This window comes from Achroia grisella, unplaced genomic scaffold (genome assembly GCF_030625045.1).
Source record: "Achroia grisella isolate CSIRO2021 unplaced genomic scaffold, CSIRO_AGI_Agris_v1 utg970, whole genome shotgun sequence".
NCBI classification, from domain to species: domain Eukaryota; kingdom Metazoa; phylum Arthropoda; class Insecta; order Lepidoptera; family Pyralidae; genus Achroia; species Achroia grisella.
Window position 1 is genome coordinate 1,357,939 of NW_026713076.1, and position 22,129 is coordinate 1,380,067.

The 22,129-nt window shown below is 33.6% G+C and overlaps 1 protein-coding gene across 1 annotated transcript; it reads left to right on the plus strand.

Annotated features, from left to right (window-relative positions):
• Nucleotides 1-10,506: 10,506 nt before the first annotated feature.
• LOC131854133 (myeloid differentiation primary response protein MyD88-A) lies at nt 10,507-20,574 on the plus strand. Its single transcript, XM_059205264.1, has 6 exons — nt 10,507-10,827; nt 13,263-13,480; nt 15,290-15,480; nt 16,778-16,943; nt 18,912-19,071; nt 20,129-20,574. Exons 1-6 carry the CDS (start codon nt 10,691-10,693, stop codon nt 20,373-20,375), a joined length of 1,119 nt encoding a protein of 372 aa, XP_059061247.1. The 5' UTR covers nt 10,507-10,690; the 3' UTR covers nt 20,376-20,574.
• Nucleotides 20,575-22,129: the final 1,555 nt, after the last annotated feature.

Genomic DNA, 22,129 nt, shown 5'->3' on the forward strand with positions numbered 1-22,129 from the left:
CAAACGGGGATCGAAATTGCGACGGCCTGAGCCGAGGTTCGAACCCCTAGTGGTGCCCTCAGACTTCTTACGACGACTTTATCGTATCCGTCAGACGGGAGTTGGCCTTCAGCCGCTCCATAAGTCCTTCCGCGGGTTTGGAGTGCCATCTGCACTCGGCCCCTAACGTCCGGTGAAGCCAAAAATAAAAACGGGAACAAATGTCCCGCTCACAATGTGATTCAATAATGTAATGTTACAAATATTGTAACATGTAATGTTTGTTACAACTGTAGTGTAATGTTGAAATTACTGTAATATGTAATGTTATAATAATACTGTAGATGGCTTCAGAGTCAGATAATCATATGACAGAAGTCTTTCTGAGTCGTAATTGTATATTCATAGTCCGTACTTGTACACACTTGAGGGATACGGATTCGAATCTCGTTGGAGGAGTTCTTCAGTCTAATATTACAGATAAAGTGTTTGAAGTCAATTCTCCAATATTTGGAGTTAATTTTTTTCATAGAAGTGTATTCGACCAATCCAAACGTTGGAGCCGCTAATTTGTTATTAAATAATTTTAGATCTATTAATTAGTTTGTTAACCAATTTTAAGTTTTTATGTTATGATGAACTGGTCGTTCTCGTGGTTACTGTAAAGGATGTTGAATTGAGTACTTATATAGGTTATACTAAACCGATTTTTGACTACATAATATCAAAATGGATTCAACATATAGACACTTATGATATATCATTTTTATTTTTTCTAAAAGAAGATCTTCATCCAGAGCTATCTAATCTCAAACAAAGCAAAGTTTGTACTATGAGTATTAAACAAAACGATAGGATCCGTGAATACATTTTTTCCTTAAATACATACAATAAAATATACTAGAACAAGTAGAGAATAATAAAATAAAAATATTAGCTAATTTAAACGAAATATCAGTACTGGTGAGTATTTTATGAAAAACAATTTTAAAACAATACAAAAACTATCAAATAGAACTAGAGAGAAGAGAATAGAGAAGAAATAGTTTCAGAATTAATTTTAATTGGACCGTTGTAGTTACGGATAGATATTTCATGAAAAAATTGAAAAGCACTAAAAAAACTATCAAAAAACGTTGGAATGGTCTGTTTCATCGTTTATTTTCTTTAGACCTTGTGTAGGATGTTAACAATCCAATATTCATATTAGTTTCCGACTTCTTAGTACGATGAAGGACCTATATATATAAACCTAAAATGACCTATATATAAAAATAATATAAAAGAAAGTAGTTTTTTCGTCCGTCTGCTATTCCACTTGCTCCTAAACCCCGCAATAGTAATTAAAACTATTTTCTTTATAATTTTAAGAATTTTTACTGGAATGTATATATAGTTATTCGACCTACGCGTCGCATACGCTTTAAAAGCACAGAAACCCAAGTTTGAAATAGTTTAGTATTTATTTTATTATTATAAATTAAAGTAAAGACCATTAGGTCTCTTGCACACGTCATTTTTTTATCATTCTTACTATCCCTACACTCTAGTTCGACCGGCTACTTTAATTGAGAAGAACTGGCAAGAAACTCAATTGATACATTTTTTAAATAATTTTTTTGTCAGTTTCAATCTATTCTTAAGTAGTTTAATGTACTCGAGGCCAATGTGGGTCGCAAGTAATAAATATATACAAATAAACCTACGTCTGTCTTTACATAAATGGAAATTAGTAGTTTAATATGGCTATAAGTAGTGTTGAAATTATACCGAGTAAGACTGATGACATAACAAATTAGTGTATATACTATGACAAACTGACAGACGACAAGTGTATAATGTATGTAATATAGTTAAACGGATTTTAATACGAATAATTTTATGGTAAATAAAGATATTTGCCTCTCTCGAGCTCTCTCCTCAACTACTACTCCATTCAGTTCGTGACCACGGCTAGTGAAATGTAGTCGAAAGCTGAGTGAAGTAAATACCCTTCCTTACCAGAAAATACCTTTACTTTCTGCCAAACAGAAAAGGAAACGCCTCTACACATCCTATGTGGTTGTAGCCCACTTATGAATAAGCGAAATATCTCCTTTGGAAAGTACACTATACCCTGAGCAGATAAGAACTGTCGCTCTAAAGAATACCCTTCAATTGTTGTCCCTGACGAGCCACGGTTTCGAAAACTGTAAAAAAAACTAAAAGGGCTTATAATAGTGTATACAGAAAACACCCAGACCAATGCTAATAAATTGATCTATATAGGTCTCAATAGTACAGGTCACAATAGCCCAATAAAAAAAATACCAGAAAATTATCGTGTTAAAACCCGTTTAAATCTACTAATAATATCTAATATAAATTTCTCAAATATTTTTTTTATATGACTATGATGGAAATGTAAAAAAAAAAAACGTTTTCTTACAGAATTAATCACGGTTGTATGAAAATCTCTAAATATATATCTCATACATAAAGTCTAATGTCTCATACTAAATAATTACATATTACGTAGTATACAAGTCGAAATTCTTTTGTAGTTACTTGAATAACATTTTAGTAATATAAAACTTAACGTCATATCATAAAAATAGTTAACTAATTTATTAATTTAGTCGTTTAAGTATTATATTTCGTTTTTAGATTATATAAAAGAATTTGAGTATTTATTGTATTAAATATAAATTTATTATAATAATTCTTGAAGCTTGAGGTCGCCAAAACCAATATTTTAAAAATGTTTTGTCCCTTATAGTATAAAATTAATAAATACACCACCGTCCTTAGTCCACCGACAAATTTTAAATAAAAAAAAAATGAGCGTAAACATAATACCGTATTCTACAAGTGTAGATCTGCGTGTGCATAGAAAAATGCACCTAATATCTGGGTAATTAAGTCTTATATCAGTTTAATCTAGTTATTTCAAGTATCACTAAAAATGTTTTTGTTGTTGTTTATGATCTATTAGGAAGGCCTATGGATGCTAATGCTAGGCCTATTGAATGTAGACGCGTGCGATTGTGATACTTATTGTTGAAATGCTATTAAGTATAAAATGCCTTGTTATATATTATTTGTAAAGATATACCAAGCCGAAACCCAGGCAGAATGCTCATGGAATTGAATTGCTTTCACCAAACAAACTTTTGATACCAAATTAATAACGTGACTACAGAGTTAATATTAATTATAACTGAACTATTCACACAACGCCATCTAGTTTCAAGCCAAGCAGAACTTGTGTTATGGGTACTAGACAACTGATAGAAATATTTAGTATTTTTTTCTATAAATAATAATATCATATCGGGACTATTCACACAACGCCACTTAGTCCCAAGTTAAGCAGAACTTATGTTATGGGTACTAGAGAACAGTTAAAAATATTTACAGAAAAATATTTTATATTTTTTTGTAAATCCATACAGAATATACATAAAAAACATCCAATGGAAACAATCATACTCATGAATACAAATGTTGATTGTCGCATGCCTAATAATGCCTCTGTTAATGTATATAATATAATTAAAACAATATTTATTTAAAAGAGCAACACACGAGTTTCTCGATCATTCTTCTTGTTGTGTATCTGCATTCCGAATGAGCGGTAGAATAAAAAAATTTGATATTTCAAAAGTGCTTATATTAAGTTTATTTGAATAAAGATTATTTCTATGTCTAATTGCATCACGCGAGATATCGACCCCGCGACCATCGGAAGAAAGACGTTGTGTTTAAATCTTAGTAAACCGAGACTGTTATTCACTTTGAATGAAAGTTTAAAAATTATTGTCAAATTTCCCATTTACTTTGGGAATGTAATTCAGTTCCATGGAGTATATACTGCGGCATTTTAAAATAAATATTTATTTACGATTAACCCCACAATTAATATTTCCTTAACATTAAAGTTTTGTATTAATTTGCCATAGCTATTACAGCAATACTTGTTTATACAATTACTTGTTTATATTTAATATATAATAATATTAAATAAATGTAATGATTTCTGCTTTCTTCCTTGCCAAATTAGCGTTGTTTCGATTTTAATTGTTATTAATACGTGTTTCTTAATTAAATTGTTTGTTTGTTATTATGCGACTGATTTTATGATGCTTTTTTTTAACTTAAATAGTTTTATTTTAACGTTTACGTTAAATATAAATGATATAAACTGTCTTATATGAATGACAAATAACTAACTATAATCATATCTAATTTAGCCTTAAAATATGTACTAGTGCAGTAGGAAATATATAATATTATATAGTACATTTCTATCTGTATACAGTTGTATAACAGATCTATTATTCTAGTGAGGGCTCATTAATATATTACATCATACGTCAAGGGGTGGGTATTGACGAAGTGTGACAAAGAGTGACAAGGCTTGAGGATTACATTTTGTGACGTCACATTTCAAACTGTAGATTTTATTAATAAACTAGCAGTCACGGCCACGCGTTACTGTGGCTAAGGTTCTTGAATAAAATAATATTGCGGCTATAAATTGAGATGTAAGCTATCCTATCTTTCAAGTTGGATCAAATTGCTCACAATGTGCTAATCAAATTAGCAATCGGTTCAGTAGTTTAGGAGTCCATCGCGGACAAACAACGTGACACGCAATCTTCATATATAAAGTTATGTTAAATAGGATTAAATCTAATTTATAATTAGCTTTTTGTCGTTTCTTTAATTTGAAACGTAAAATTTTTAAAGTATGTGACGTCACAGTAACGTAAGGGAGTCACACATTTGTATGTGACAAAGTCGAGGAGGAGTCTCACATATATCAGTGACAGAGTCGAAATCGTGAATATCGTGTGGCGTAATATATAAATGGCTCCTTAAAAATGCACAAATACGTGTTTTGTAATAAATATGTTTCAATGTAAATATATCTATTGTAAGTAGTTTAATAACTAATATACTTTAAAAAAGTTTCCCTTCTTCAAATGTTTTGTTTAAAGGTATAATTTTAGTTTAGACATGTTACAGTATCATTGTATATTGAAAGCGTTCAAGATGACGATTAATTTTGTTGCAATGTAGTTTTTTTCATGTTTATTAATGTATTGGTTATTGTTAATTTATTTATAAAAATCCATACATATTTTTAAAGTATGTAACACTATATTTTTACTATATAACACATGTCACAACATATGTTGTTTCCAATAAGTTTTGGTGGAATCTTGTTGTGACATTGTCACATATAAAACTATATTCTTTCAATATGTATAAAACTTGTAAAATATTGTAACAAACCTGTTTTATACATGTATGATGAAAAATATTTCGTGTAGAAATATAGTGTAAATGATTAGTTGCAGTTGTTATATTACAGAATTTATGTTTAACATATATATTTTATAAAAATAATATAAATAAATCAAAATGTACTAAATTCAGTGCACGTTAAGTATGAGTGTCTATTCTTCTCTTACTGGCGATATGATGTGAAAAAAATTTACATGATCAGAAAATCAATGATTTCTATAAAACAGGGTTAGTCGTAAATGTTGCCAAGCCAATTAAACTAGAATATTCATAAAACTGAAACACTTTCGCCAAGAAACACAGTGGAAAGTTCGAATAAACATCTTGAAATTTTCAAACTATATTGGTCATGCAACTAGCATGGTCACGTGACCATTAGAAATAAAATTTTCGACGTTACTTCTTGGGGAAAGTAAAGTTTCAAGAGTATTATCTCAGTCTTTAAACTAATTAAATATATATATATATTAATATTATATATAAAATTCTCGTGTCACAGTTTTCGTTCCCATACTCCTCCGAAACGGCTTGACCGATTCTCATGAAATTTTGTGAGCGTATTGAGTATGTCTGAGAATCGGCCAACATCTATTTTTCATCCCCCTAAATGTTAGGGGTAGTCCACCCCTAAATTTTTTATTTTATTTTAAGGCAAAACAACGTTTGCCAGGACAGCTAGTATGATATAATACTTGTGAATTTTTGTTTTCTTAAATAAAATAGCTAGCCGAACTGGACGCTAGAGATAGTCATAAACATTATGACCTGCGTAAATAGGCCAGTAGATTTCTATATAAATAAATAATTTTAATTTCAACTTGGTATGCACTTTACGACTAACTCTCTTATCCCGGCAGCACAATACTAATTATGTACAATTATAGTAACATTTAAATCATCATCATCAATCATTTTTACTTAATTATATCTTCAGTAACGCTGCATCTTCCGGCCGTGGTCGCCACTCGAGGACTTTACTGCCCCAACGGCCATCTGTCCTACGAGCTATGTGCCCTGCCCTGCCACCGATTTGTCTAACGACATGCCCTCTCCATTTAAATATTCTTACTTATTTATATCTTCAGTAAATTAGCTTCGATCTACCAATTTGTCTAAAGGCTGTGATCTGATGCATAAATTTACTCATATAACAAATTATAGCCATGTCAATTATTACCATTTTCTTAGAAATAAGATATCTGAATCATATTAGGCGCTTGCCTTGTAACTTATCATGTCAAATCCTTACTAATATTATACATGCACAAGTAACTGTCTGTCTGTCTGTATCGCTTTCACGCCAAAGCTACTGAAACAAAGTTTGTAAAAATGTTACCCTTAAGGGGTAAAAAATTTAACCTAAATAAGATTGAAGTTTGTATGGAAAATCATTTTATTTGCCTTTTTTGAGTGATTATGGAATATTTTTCCTTCGTTTGGTCGAGGACTAGAACACGCGGACGAAGTCGCGGCAACAGCTAGTCATTATATATTTATTCGATTCTTTATGCAATCTTGTACATTATATGTTAATTCATGTAAGTCTATTAAAAACAAGTGTAATTTACATTTAAGAAATAGTTTCGTTTTTCTAACGAGGTTTCATGGCCTAATTTTTTCATCATAACGCACATGCGCTAAACATGTTCTAGTATTGTTTTTTTTATATTAAGCTCGGATTCGGGAAATAATAGTGGAAGTTTATGCTAAAACCTCATAATACATTATGTGAACTAAATGTAACAAAACCAATAGCCAAAATATAAGATATATGTCACGTTCTTTTATTAGAAAATCATTGTAACAATTTTTGCCTTTATTAGTTTTTGTCAGTATGGATGCAACCTTAGTGCTTCATAATACCATAGACAAAAATGTTTCTATACAGGTTAGTCAAAATTGTAATATAAAAAGAGCTTATTATTCGGTAGTTGGTGTAAATAGCGTTACTTGTCTACTCTTATTGCCCTTTTTTTTTGTTGATTTATATAATAAATCTAACGTTGGAAATATTGTTGAACTTACAATTGTTGAAATGGTGTTATATGGACTATTGTATTTTATTTATTTATAATTATGTTTTTACACCCTCAATATGAAGCCAGAATATTTTACTAAATAATTTATATTTTTCTTTTTTTTTTAATTTTTTTAACCTACATTCATATATTTATTAAGTGCCTGTATCCGGTCTTATTGGATAATAAACATTTCAGTTTGATAGTATTATTAATGAAAAGACAGAATAGACAATAGAAAAATAACATTTGAATTAATCTTCATTTTAATAATAAATAAATGTAAAGTAGTAATGCGTATAAAGACTTGTTTATACGGTGACAATTTGCCTTTACTAATATATCATTATTAGTGAAAATACCAAAATAATTACCGTGTAAATTCTGTCTGAATGACACAGATTAGATTGACAGAATGACAGATTTTCGCGCCATAAAATTGTCATCGTGTAACCTTGGCATAACCGCCAAATTCCTTGCCTGCTTTATTTATATTTTAGTTTTAAATTGAGCCATTTACTTAATTAGAACCTATTTAAAGTTATAAAAGATGTTTACAAGTGACTTTTTGAGTTTGTTCTATTCATTTATATTCTCAAAATGACCGATATTAGAGATACTGCTCTAGTCATGTTTAAACCGATCAAGTCTTAGACGTCTCTAAAATAAATGATACGTTATTAATCGGAGAAAGGGTGATAAGATCGCTCAATTGTTTCTTTACTATATTTTGACCAAAATAAAGGCATAATAAGTTTTGTGTAGTGGTGGACAATGAATGAACCGTTTGGTTAAACTGTTATTTTTGTCGTTGAACGATTAAACTATTTTACAGTTCACAAATAAACTAGTTTATTCGTCGACTGCTTGATGAGTCCGTTGCGTCGCGTTGCAATCGTCTAATCTAGTGAGCAAAATCGAAACGGTCGTCCATTTGGTAAACGAGATATCGTTCTAACGTTTACGAATCGTTTATGTGAAGAAATAGTTTATTAGACGATGATGTAGACTAGTCGGAAATAAGACTGTTTTTTAAACTAGTTTATGGTCGATAGTAAACAGTTTCGTTGCGTCGACTGTGAAATCGTCGACGACCCATCACTACTCTACACAGAAATACAGTTGTGGCGATGTTTTTAAATGAAAATAATTGTTAAGAAACGGGGAACTAGTCTAAACTAGTTAGCTATTTTTGTATACTATTCGGGACATTTTGAGAATTTAAACATGTTAACTACTATTAATTTTATTTCAATACTTGTTCATGTAAGATGCAGTTGTGATTGTACATTAAATTAGCTATGTACAGCATAGTAGGACTGTATGTATGTATATCATGAGTAGAAGTAGATAGTTATAGAGGATGCACTTGTGAATGACAATAAAAAGTCTCAAACCAGAAATATTACTTTTAATTCTACATATGTAAGAAGCACTATTTATAACGGACGACTGAGGCTTTGAAGTCGGCTACCGCAAGGGAAACCCCAAATAGCGCCCGTGACTTGTAACACGGGTGTAGGTTCAAAAGGCCCTTTTAGAATGCATTGACAATCACCTTCACTACTTGCAGCTTCCCCCCAGGCCCAACTAAGACCGGGATAAACCCATTGCTAATACAATTCACTTTAATATCCAAAACACAACTGGCACGCTCTGCGCTCGTCGACTGAATGCCGCGGCTCACGCAACGAAAGAGGTTTATTCAACTACCGACCTCCGTATTTATAAACCAAAGTCAGTGTAGTAGGTTGGTCTATAAATACTAGATGGCGCTATTTACAATATTCGTAATAATCCTTACATTGGGTACTTCATTAGTACTAAAAACAATTCTACAATAAAAACAACACTTTATTGCACTTGTTACTTTAAATATATTTTTAAAATATCGAGATCTCTTTTTTCTACAATAATGATGTGCAAATGTTCCAACCATATTTAAATAAACTTTATTGACACATTTTGTTAGAAACACATTAATAAAAAAGATTATTATACTTTAAAATATAGACTTATGGTGTCGCGGCCTTTTAAAGGAGAATAATTCCATTATACATATATTTTAACATTAGATCTCTTCCTTAACATTAGAAACCTAGATCCTGTAAAAAACAGAGGTAGTAGCTATTATTTATGATTATATGTTATATATTCTACTAGCAATACCTCGCCTGTTCCATTTACAATTATATATGTACAAGAAGACGATTCGGTTTAAGCTTGTTTTTATTCTATCGTAACTAGGCAACGGTGTTGCCGCGCGATAATAGTTAATTCGCCACAAAACTTTCAAAATAAATGAAAAAAAATCTTTCCCCACACATTACATTACGCCTTGTTCATGAATTAAATTATTTTTATTACAGACAATCCCTTCCGCTAGAAGAATGCATAATAACTGTCATACGGCTAAGTAAGAGTTTATATAGATAAATAAAGTTCTTATACATTAACTGTAGAACTTATTTTCCTTTCCTTTTCCTTTATTTCCTTTACTTATTTTCCTTTATATAAATGTTTTCCTGCTAGCTTAGACTATAAAATAAGACATAAATTTTCCATTCCAAAAATTCCCATGAGTCAGAAAACAGAAGAAATATTAAGTTCAGTGTTGCCATTCCGTTTTTTGAGGTAGTTAGTATTGTGCTACTTCAGCACGATTTGCACAATTTCTAATTTTAGATACCACGTGACATTGTTACGGTTTATTTTTAAGTTCTTTACCGCGAATTGTGGATGGAGGTGTAAAAGATAGGAATGACAGTAATGATTGAATGACATACTTGATTGGTGTCATTCAATATTTTGTATATGTAAAAATAAAGTGTCATTCCGAATTGAAATATTCTTATTTGATGTAAAATTGCGTACATGTCAAAATTCGCTTAAAAAATTATTACATGCTGAATCGATCAGCTGATTGTAAAATGAAACACGACAGTTCAGAAATGTCTAAAAAGAAATCTACGCAAAGGCCCGTCACTCAGAACTTTTTTTTTTATTATAAATTGTGTAACTTTCAGTACTCCATTTTAAATCAGTTGTATATATTAATTTTAAGGTTTCATTCGGATAAACACGCCTGGACTATTTAGAATAAATCAATATTTGTATAAAAATATACCTTTTTTATAATAACATTTTAATTGAATCCTAATACATAGAAACATTTGGTTCTTTCTAATATGTAATATTATGTTATCTGTGGTTCTAATAAGAATGAATGACAAGGAGTGCGACACTTCAGTGCAGTGTTTATTTCCTCAGTGTATATTTGATACGGAAAATATGTGTAATTTTTTAGTATTCTGTTTTCCATAAATCGATTCAATGGTTTGGTTTATAGAAAAAACTTACTGGCTAACGACGAGGTCCTTTTAAAGGAGTAAAAAGTTACAATGAACGGCCAAAACGACGGGATTGATTTGTATGCAGTGCCTTTAAAATCTCTTGGTTACGATTTTCGGACATTAACGTCGTGTTTATTAAATTCTAAGAAAATATTACCAGCCGACGGTCCCGATAGATTGTCCAGGTATGTGGTTTCCATCTGTCTACCAAGTTTTTCGTGGTTTCTGCTGGCTGAGATTGTTTTTACTTCGTTTTGTACAATGTCAAAATAGAGGAAAAATTTGAGTTGATTATTAATATGAATAGTCATTGCTGGTTTTTTTTATTTTAAAATAGTCTCGAAGACAAGGAATTTTAATAAATTTATTGTATTATATAGTTTTAGCATAATATTCAATGAAAGTTGATTGGTCATATGGTTGTCCCTTGTTGTAAACAAAAGATAATAAGTGCCCTATAATAAGTAATGCAGTCTGTATATCCTTACTTCCTTACTAATATTATAAATGCGAAAGTAACTGTTTGTCTGTCTGTCTCACTTTCACGCCGAAACCACTGATCCAATTTAAATGAAATTTTGTACACAGATAGTCTAGACCCTGACTAAGGACATAGGCTACTTTTTAATGCAAAACAAGGGTTGCAAGGGGTTGAAAGGTTATATGTAAGTATCGTCATTTTACACTGACGAAGTCGCGGGCGCAGCTAGTAGTATATATAGCGTTGGGGGGTGGAGAACAGGACAATTGCCTGGGGCCTTGACATTTGACATGACAAACAGAGCAAATTATAAACAACCAGTGATCGGCATGTTGCAAAACATTCCCAATTTAAGCATTTAATTGCAGATGAGCAAAATTAACAACATTAAAATATACACATAAAAAAATGTTTTAAAAATAATGTCAAGTAAGGCATAGTTTTCTTGAGTCTGTGGAAAAATTCTGCATTATTGTATATATTTAATTTGTGTGTGTGTACAATATGAGTGTAGACTCAATAATGGTCGGAAGTTGATCACCACTGGAGAAGGTCATAGCGCTGGTCAGGTTTCCACACCGAATATTCATAGTCTCACACATGTTAATTGTAGCGGAATTAAACAAAATAATATAAATCCATTGAGTCTGCATAATTGGTTGCATCACATACTTTTTTACATAGGACAAAGGGTCTCTGAAGGGCCTTACCCATTGCATGTATCCAGTCCTTGCAATGGGTAAGGCCGCGGATGTATATATAATAATAATAATAAAGCCTTTATATTATATTAATTATTTATATTTTACATTTCCTAACATTTCTACATATATACTAGCTGTCCCGGCAAACATTGTTTTGCCTTGAAATAAAAAAATATTTAGGGGTGGACTACCCCTAACATTTCGGGGGATTAAAAATAGATGTTGGCCGATTCTCAGACCTACTCAATACGCTCACAAAATTTCATGAGAATCAGTCAAGCTGTTTCGGAGGAGTATGGGAATGAAATCTATGACACAAGAATTTTATATATAAGATATATATCTGTTTGCTAATAAGCATAGGCCTCATCCAACTGTCCAGTGGTCTCTATTGTTAGCAGTTCTTGTCCAAGTACCATCTGGATGTATATAGTAATAACAGAAAATAGCTAGTATATAGAACACTGTTATAAAAGTTGTATCTTAAGGTGTGGTAAGTCTCAAGGCACACAACTTCCTAAAAACAATTGTAATAACATTTTTATTACAACAACATACAAGCTAAAGATTTATAGAAATTACTGTATTAAAATATATACTACGCTGTTATAAAAGTTGTATGTTAAGGTGTGGTAGGTCTTAAGGCATACAACTTCTTAAAAAAAATTGTAATAATTTTTTTATCACAACACCATACAAGCTAAAGAATTATAGAAGTTATTGTATTGAAATATATAGAACACTGTTATAAAAGTTGCATCTTAAGGTGTGGTAAGTCTTAAGGCACACAACTTCCTAAAAACAAATGTAATAACATTTTTATTACAACACCAGACAAGCTAAAGAATTATAGAAAGTATAGTATTAAAATATATTGTACACTGTTATAAAAGTTGTATATTAAGGTGTGGTAACTCTTAAGGCACACATCTTCCTAAAAAAAATAGTAATAATTTTTTTATTACAACACCATACAAGCTAAAGAATTATAGAAGTTATTGTATTGAAATATATAGAACACTGTTATAAAAGTTCCATCTTAAGGTGTGGTAAGTCTTAAGGCATACAACTTCTTAAAAAATTAGTAATATATTTTTTATCACAACACCATTCAAGCTAAAGAATTATAGAAATTATTGTATTGAAATATATAGAACACTGTTATAAAAGGTGTATGTTAAGTCTTAAGGCATACGACTTCCTAAAAACAATTGTAATAACATTTTTATTACAACACCAGACAAGCTAAAGAATTATAGAAAGTATAGTATTAAAATATATTGTACACTGTTATAAAAGTTGTATATTAAGGTGTGGTAAGTCTTAAGGCACACAACTTCCTAAAAAAAATAGTAATATTTTTTTTATTACAACACCATTCAAGATATAAAATTATAGAAACTATAAATTATTGGATTCAAAATGTGTCTTTCAGAGATTGGCGTGGAATAGCTTCACTAATAAACATATCCAATGAGGTTGTTGAGAGCATATATGGATTGGCAGACAAAACACAGAAAGTCATTGACTTGTGGTGTGAGAAACGAGATGGGACGGCCACACTCGGCAAGCTGATGGAGTACCTGCAGCTCATAGACAGATATGATGTCTACGATGACCTGCAGGATCTTATTAGAAGAGGCCGTATTGTGGGTCAGTAATTCTTTTTTACTAATTGAATAATAGAACACTTTTTTGTCTATGATGACCTGTAGGATCTCATTAGATGAGGCTGCATTGTGGGTCAGTAGTTCTTTTTTACTAATTGCATAATAGAACACTTTTTTGTCTATGATGACCTACAGGATCTCATTAGAAGAGGCTGCATTGTGGGTTAGTAATTTTTTGTTTACTAATTGAATTATGGAACATTTTTTTGTCTATGATGACCTGCAGGATCTCATTAGAAGAGGCCGCATAGTGACTCCAGACTCTTATCTGGCTCGTCGTATGTGTAGAGTCGAGACTATTGTATTTTCAAAGCAAATTTAAATCACTACCTTTACATAGTATAAAACAATGTCGCCACTGTCGACCCACTTCATCATCGCAGCACGGAAGACGTCCACTGCTGGACATAGGCCTCCCCCAAAGGCCGACCCACTTATATCTTTTGAATTAAGCAACAGATTTTAATGCAGTTTTCAGCTATAGAGAGTAGTTCTAGTGGAAGGTTTATATATATAATACATGCGTGTTATATTACAGAACAAGCAGAGTTCAAAGATTCATAATGCATCCATATGAAGTTGGTCACTAGTTTAACAATAAGTATCAAGTGTAATGCAGACGCAGTTGCTCGGGTCAGCTATTTTTTATATTTGTTGAACATCTTCTCTACTTTATTCATAGGTTACACACCTAGAAGCACTAATAAAAGATAACAACTTAGGCTTCGAAGCCGCCTACCACAAGCGAAACCCCAAGAAGCGGCCGTGACTTGTAACACGGGTGTAGGTTTAAGAGGCCCCTTTAGAATGCATTAACACTTACCTTCACTACTTGCAGCTTCCCCCCAGGTCCAACTACGACCGGGATAAACCTATTTCTAATACAATTCACTTTAGTACCTAAAACACAACCGGCACGCCTTGCTCTCGTCGACTGAATGCCGCGACTCACCCAACGGAAGAGGATTATTTATTTTTTTATTTTTTATTTCGGACTACTCTAATGCTGTTGGTCGTAGCTGGCCTTTACAGCTCCACGGACGTTATGGGGCGAGTGCAGATGGCACTCCAAACCCGCGGAAGGACTTATGGAGCGGCTGAAGGCCAACTCCTGCCCGACGGATACGACTTTAGTCTGAAGGCACCACTAGGGGTTCGAACCTCGGCTCAGGCTGTCGTAATTTCGATCCCCGTTTGAATTGGACGGGGGATCGATCGGAGGGGAGAGGGATTATTCAACTACCGACCTCCGTATTTATAGACCGATGTCAGTGTAGTAGGAAGAGAAGCGGGGGTAATGGATATCTTTATGACAAATAACTTAGTTCGGTCTATAAATACTAGACGGCGCTATTTACAATATTTGTAATAATCTTTACATTGGGTACTTCATTAGTACTAAACAAAAACTACCTTTTTAAATATCGGATTTTTCTACAATATTGATGTGAATTCTAACAGGTATGTGTATGGTCGTAGTCCGTATCTCAACCTAGTGTACAGACATCTCTCGGGCAGTACGCGCTCCTTAAGAAGCCTCTAGAGCTAGCGGACCCCTCGGTCCACCGAATCGCTACTTAATTATAATTATACTAGCTACTCGTCCCGGCTTTGCACGGGTGTACATGTATTATATATATAAACCTTCCTCTTGAATCACTCTATTAAAAAAAAACCTATTCAAAATCCGTTGCATAGTTTTAAAGATTTAAGCATACATAGGGGCGGACAGACAGCGACAGCGACTTTGTTTTATACTATATAGTGATATATAATTTATTTTTATTTCCAGTCCCAAAAAACAACATAGTGGCACTGAATAGCAACCAACTGGCGGAGATCGAGGAGCGCGATCGAGTGATCACATTCGACGACCGCCGCGAGGGGTTCGCGCAGCACTACCACGCGTACGTGCTGTTCGCCGAGGAAGACTGGGACTTCGTCAATGAGCTGCTGACCAGGATGCGCGAGCAGGGATTCAAGGTCTCAGTAGGCTTTATATTTCACTATACCATGTGCGAAGCATTGTGGTGCTGACATTTTCATTAATATTACGTTTCGCTCTTAAAAGTTGGCGCGATTTACAAATTATGACTTAGTATTTCAGCTGTACCACATTCATAATATATTAAATCATTAATAACTGTATTAACTTAAATGTAGCAATTGTTAAATGTAAAATTACTAACTGCCACCTGCACCATGCTACAGCACAGAGTATAGTTGATTAAAGAGGTTTTTTCTTATGGATGATAATGGAATGGTGCATCCGCCTGCGCTAACGGTTTATGCTGGCTGGGCACCAGTGGAGGATAACAAGATGAGCACGAGGTCAGGTTCGTTAGCCCATCGTGGTAAATTCACCATGACTTTGTCACGATTGTTTCCAGGGGGACCACTTGTAGGTTAATCGATTAAAAAGGTTGCTCACCCCTGCTCCTTTTTTTTTACTATTTTATTCGGCAATTAGTCGCAAGACTATAAGATCACATCTGGTGTTGAATGCTGCTTCATTTGTAGGTGAAGACGTTAGCACCACTTCTGCCTTTCTATAGTATACTTCTCCCCTTCAGTCTCTTGACTGTGTGACAAAGCTCCAAGAGCTGTGCTGCCAATGGATTATGATGTTTAGAGTATAGGTCTGTATATTTCCTGTTTATTATGTGATGAATTGTTGTCACATTCAGGTAGATATGAAACTCTTCATTTTTCGAGCTCTAATTATTAGATGTGAAACGGATATCCGGTAACTATCCGATATCCGGCCTATCCGGCGGCCTTAATACTATCCGGCCGAATACCGGATAACTACTATTCGACTATATATATATATTTTTAAAGTAATTATTTGCTTAATTTAGTTAGGCTGAGTATTTCATAAGGAATAAAATTAGTTTTAGTTTTTAATCTTTAATCACTCAATAGTAAATTACTGTTATAGAAACAAAATGAATTTATTAGTTAGCTAAGTTCCGCCGGATATCCGGCTATTCGGTCACATGGTTGGCCGGTATCCGGTCAAACTGCTATCCGTTTCATCTCTACTAATTATCGTTTTTTTAAGGTGCAATAATAAAAGAGTAATAATTTATTTTTTATTGTTTTTCCTGTCTGCAATTAGTCCCAGAGCTATGAGCAGTTTTTTGTGCGTGGGAGCTAAGACTGGAGTGTCTGGATGGGAGGATCTGCTCCTTAAGTATATTACAAACATTACATGATGTCGCTTCTTTTTAATCGCTAGAGTAATAAAATAAATAAAATTATATTTCATGTATTACAGCTGTGTACGATACTGGACTTGGACCCCGGCCACGAGACGCCGTACGCACCCGTCGCCCAACTCATCTCCGAGCGGTGTTACCGTATAATCCTAGTTTATTCGCCGGCGTTTCTCAGCAGTCGTGCCAACTCATTCTACACAGACTACGCACAAGCTGTTGGCATTGGTAAGTCTCACGATTTATTTGGTGAATAGCCATAAGGCCAGCCTGAAGGCGGTTGAAAGCGTACATTAGTAGAGACGTCATATACAAATTCAATGTTGTAAAACTGCATTTGTATGAAATGAGGAGATATAATGTATGTATGTATAATACATATTAAAATTATAATAATTTCAAGACAATTCACACAGACCCATTTAGTCCTACGCTAAACAGAGTCCCCTCCGATCGATCCCCCGTCCAATTCAAACGGGGATCGATATTACGACGGCCTGAGCCGAGGTTCGAACCCCTAGTGGTGCCCTCAGACTAAAGTCGTATCCGTCAGGCAGGAGTTGGCCTTCAGCCGCTCCATAAGTCCTTTCGCGGGTTTGGAATGCCATCTGCACTCGCCCCCTAACGTCCGGTGAAGCTGTAAAGGCCAGCTGCGGCCAACAGCATCAGAGTAGTCCGAAAAAAAAGAAAGCTAAACAGAGCTTGTGTTATGGGTACGAGATAATTGATATAAAAACTTACATAATAATAAATACATACATAAATTATTATTATTATTACAAACCAAATTGATTTCTTTGACTACCCCATTTGCAATAACTCTTGAAAATCATATAAATAGACTTCACTCACATGCTAAAAGAAATTTCGGCGAAGTACATAGGAATAGAATAGAAAATCATTTATTCAAATAAACTTAATTTAAGCACTTTTGAATAGTCATAGTTATCATTCTTTTAATCTACCGCTCATTCGGAAAGCTGTCTCATCAAAGAATAAGAGCAAAAACATTTATTGTCAACCATTATTACATATACACCTTTGACAATTGTATACAAACTTTAGCATATATATATATATATATCATCACAAGAAGAACGAGCAAGAAACTTGACAGATGTTGCTCTTGGCGACCACGGACCGGAAGACGCAAATAATCCGATTGTAAGTTTACATTGGATGCGAGCATTCGAAACGTGCGTATACAAACTACCAACTAGTGGACGTAATTTATGATGATGATGATGATTAAATACACTATACTATTAAAACAGTCGTAGTGATTAGAGCAGACCAGTCCCTACAAGCAGCACTCGTTCACGAGTATGACGTATGAGCTAGCCACCACTGCGCTCGACCTTATTTTAGTGAACCCAATAACTCGGCCCATCACGCCGCCACATGTCTGGACATTTTAGTGAGCATGACTACTCAAATCAATAATAATAATAATAATCTCAGGACATTTCACACAGCGCCATCTAGACCCAAGTTAAGCTAGTTAAAGCTTGTGTTATTAGTACTAGACAACTGATACAAATACATAGATTTTTTTTTCGTAAATACGTACATATTATACATAGAAAACACCCGGACCGATACAAACAATCATACTCATGAATATAAATGTGACCGTGCGAGGAATCAAACCCGCGACCATCGGACGTAAAGCGGTGTGCTAGACCGCTAGACCGCTAGACCGCCGAGGTCGTCATACTAATTACATAAAAAGCAGAAATAACTACATACCTTTATATATTCGTCCTCTTCAAGCTTGAAGAATGCGAATTGAACTGCTGCTGTAGTTTCTCGTTCGCGTAGTTAATGTAGAACTGCTCGAACGAGTTGATTTCGAAGGTTTCAAACGTAGATGTCCAGTGTGCCAGACCGGTAGAGCACCGAGGTCGTCATAACAAGGTTGAGAAATACGATTTAGACATTATCAAGTAATTTTATATGTAGCAAGCCACGCTAGCAATTCTCCCACTATGAGAGCATTGCAATTATTAAATTTATTTTTAGGTAAGGTCCAAGATGCTGACGTTTATGCAGAAGACTTGCCTTCCATAATTACTAAAATAAGAATATTTTTATCATTGTATAATTTTAAGTAGTATAAATAGTTTTAAAATATAAACGTGTTGGCAATTAGCTGTAAGTTTATATTGTGTTAATTAAATAAATAAATATGTGCAGAATCCAAACAACGCAACATAATCCCAATAATCTACCGGCCGTGTCGGCTGCCCGTTAACCTCACATACTACCACAAGCTGATTTACCAGCCCGACAAGTGGGCGCCGTACGACTTCTGGGAGAAACTCAGCGAGTCGCTGCGACAAGTGCAAATACCTAGGTAACACTTGTGATATTTATCCGTACATATAATATAATATATAATATAATAATCTCAGGACAATTCACACAGAGCCATCTAGACCCAAGTTAAGCTAGCTAGAGCTTGTGTTATGGGTACTAGATAACTGATACATATACATAGATTTTTTTTTTGTAAATACATACATATTATACATAGAAAACACCCAGACCGATACAAACAATCATACTCATGTATACAAATGTTTGTGCCGTGCGAGGAATCGAACCCGCGACCATCGGTCGTAAAGCGGTGTGCTTGACCGCTAAACCACCGAGTTCGTCAACATAAATATTAAAATATATCTGTAATAGAATAGAATAGAAATAATCTTATACAGAGTTACTGGTAACTCGATGTATTCCCGTCAGGACGAGATAGAGGAGCTCAAATGCAATAATTTTGACCCTATATATGTTTGGCCGAAAGTTAATAGTTTTCGAGTTATTCTGAATTTTGTAATTTTTAAAACATATCCAAATCAGCGCCTTATTATATATTATTAAAAAATTGGCTTGTTGTGTCTTTGAGGACTTGGTAACAAAACATAATAACTCACAAAATACCTAATAATGAATAAAAATAAATAATGCTTATTTTTACGATTACGATTTTATTTTTTTTGATAAATTAAACGTTACTTTAGTTTAAGTGCCATGTAGCTTAAAAAACATTATGACTCTAAGCGTACAAATTACTAATAAAACTTTCTCATCTAATAAGCTATCTAAAAAGGTATAATAGTCAATATTTAACTGAAAATGAATATTAAAAAAAAAAATTACGGTAAGGAGAATCTTTAAAAGGTGTCAATTCATTTTGGACAGTTCAATGAAACAAATTTTATACAGATGAGATATCAATATGAGACTCTCGATTTCGAATGCAAGTATGGACATGTTTTCGTATTTCAGTTTTTGTAATCCGTGACGAAAATGTTCTTTTCAGTCGGTCAGTTTTAAAGAAACTCAACTGATACGGTTTGACTGTATTTCTATATTCATAGAATCATTCAATTGAAATCATTTTATTTCAGAGCAAACGGCATGTGCTCTTCAACGTCGACTCTCGACATAACGGAAATGTCGAACACCATGACCGAATTCATGACCAGCTCGCAGCTGAGCGTGAGCACCAGCGACATGGACACCAACCATATCGTCATCACGCACCCTGATGATAGCACCTCCATCAGCGACTTCAGCAGCGGCGGCAGAGACAAGAAGAAGAATGGAGTGTTCCGTAAAGTTCGCAAATTCTTCCGGGGCCCGAAGGACCCATAGACTTTATATTTGCATTGACTCATGTAATCTTCGCTTGTTAACTCTTATTTGTATTGAGAATTATTTCTTTTTAATATGATGAAGTCTGTGGTGCAGTACATGTATATAGACAGTTGTTGTCACTTTTTTTTTATGTAAGCGAAATAGCAAACAATATGTTCGACCTGATGATAAGCAATTAAAAAGGATGGTAATCCTGATCACCGGGGTTACTGGCGGTCCTGCACCGAAAATTGTTGAGAAACCTTACCGCTCTTTGAGAAACCTAATTCTGGAATCAGCTCCTAGTAGAGATACTAGATGGTCTCGGTGGTCTAGTGTTTTAGCACAGCGTTTTATTTCCTATATTCGGGGGTTCAATTCCACGCACGGTACAAATGTTTGTATTCATGAGTATAATTGTTTGTATCGGTCTGGCTGTTTCTGTGTATTATGTATATATTTATATTAGTTATCTAGTACTCAAAAATGAAGCTCTGCTTAGCTTGGGACTAGATGGCGTTATGTGAATTGTCCAGGGGTATTATTATTTCTGTACCGATATTCGAAACCAAAAAAATGAGCTTATTCCTCCTTAAAAGGCCGCCACACTCACCAGAGTAGTTACAGACTATATCTTAAGCATGTAAAAAAAAGTGGCAACGTCGTATCAGATGAGTCGTCAGTTTGTTTACTATTTCGGTTACGCTTTAGTATATATATACAAAAAAGAGGATGTTATATATGTATAAATGATTATATTTTTTGTATATTCGACACTCGATGTCTACGTCTTATTATTGGGCATAGGGGCTGTATGGGTATTTTATGTTTTATGACAATAACGTCTAGCGGTCTAATGAAAAAAAGTTTTTATGTATGTCTGTCTGTTATCTAGGGGCCATCTATAAATTTCGGTATACGTTTAGGGGGAGGGGGTTGATAAATTATAAAATTTTGTTACAAGGTACGGAACGGGCTTTCATTTCGTAACATTTCAAAATGTAGGTAGTGTAACATATAATAATTTAAAGGTAAGCATAAAAATCCAGCTCCTTCTGTATATATAAGGTTTAAATTGCTTTGTTTCCTGTTTATACTCAATTTAAGAAGGAAATATGTGATGTCGTATGTCATATTTGACCCCTCTCCCATCCTTGGTACAGCAAGTCACATTTGTGACACTCTTTAGTCATAAATGTGACTTACTATAATAAAAATCCAGCTTCAACCTTATAAACATAAGGTTTAAATTACTTTGTTCATCAGTTATACTCAATTTGAGAAGAAAATATGTGACGTCATCATACATCATATTAGACTCATCTCCCATCCTTGTTACATAGCAAAGTCACATTTGTGACTAGGGAGTGTCACAAATATGACTTGCTATGTGACAAGGATGGGGGAGGGGGTCAAAAACTGATATTCTTGTGATCTAATTTATGATTGCCCCTAGGACCCAGTACGAGCTCTGTTTAGTTTGAAGCTAGATGGTTTGTGACGGTTAATTTACAAAATGATCATTTTCCACTTGAAATGTCTGCTATTCTGCTTGTATTGGTATTGAGTTCATGTTGTGTATACTGATATGAAATTAATATAATAAATTAGTTAATAATTATGAAGTATAATACTGTATATAACTGTGCTGGATTATCATAAAACTGATTTTATATTAATATTTTCAAACATATAACATTAGAGACCTGATTATAGGACTTTCAATTATTGGCGATTGGATTGTCAATCGCAATAAGAAATTGTACACAGGT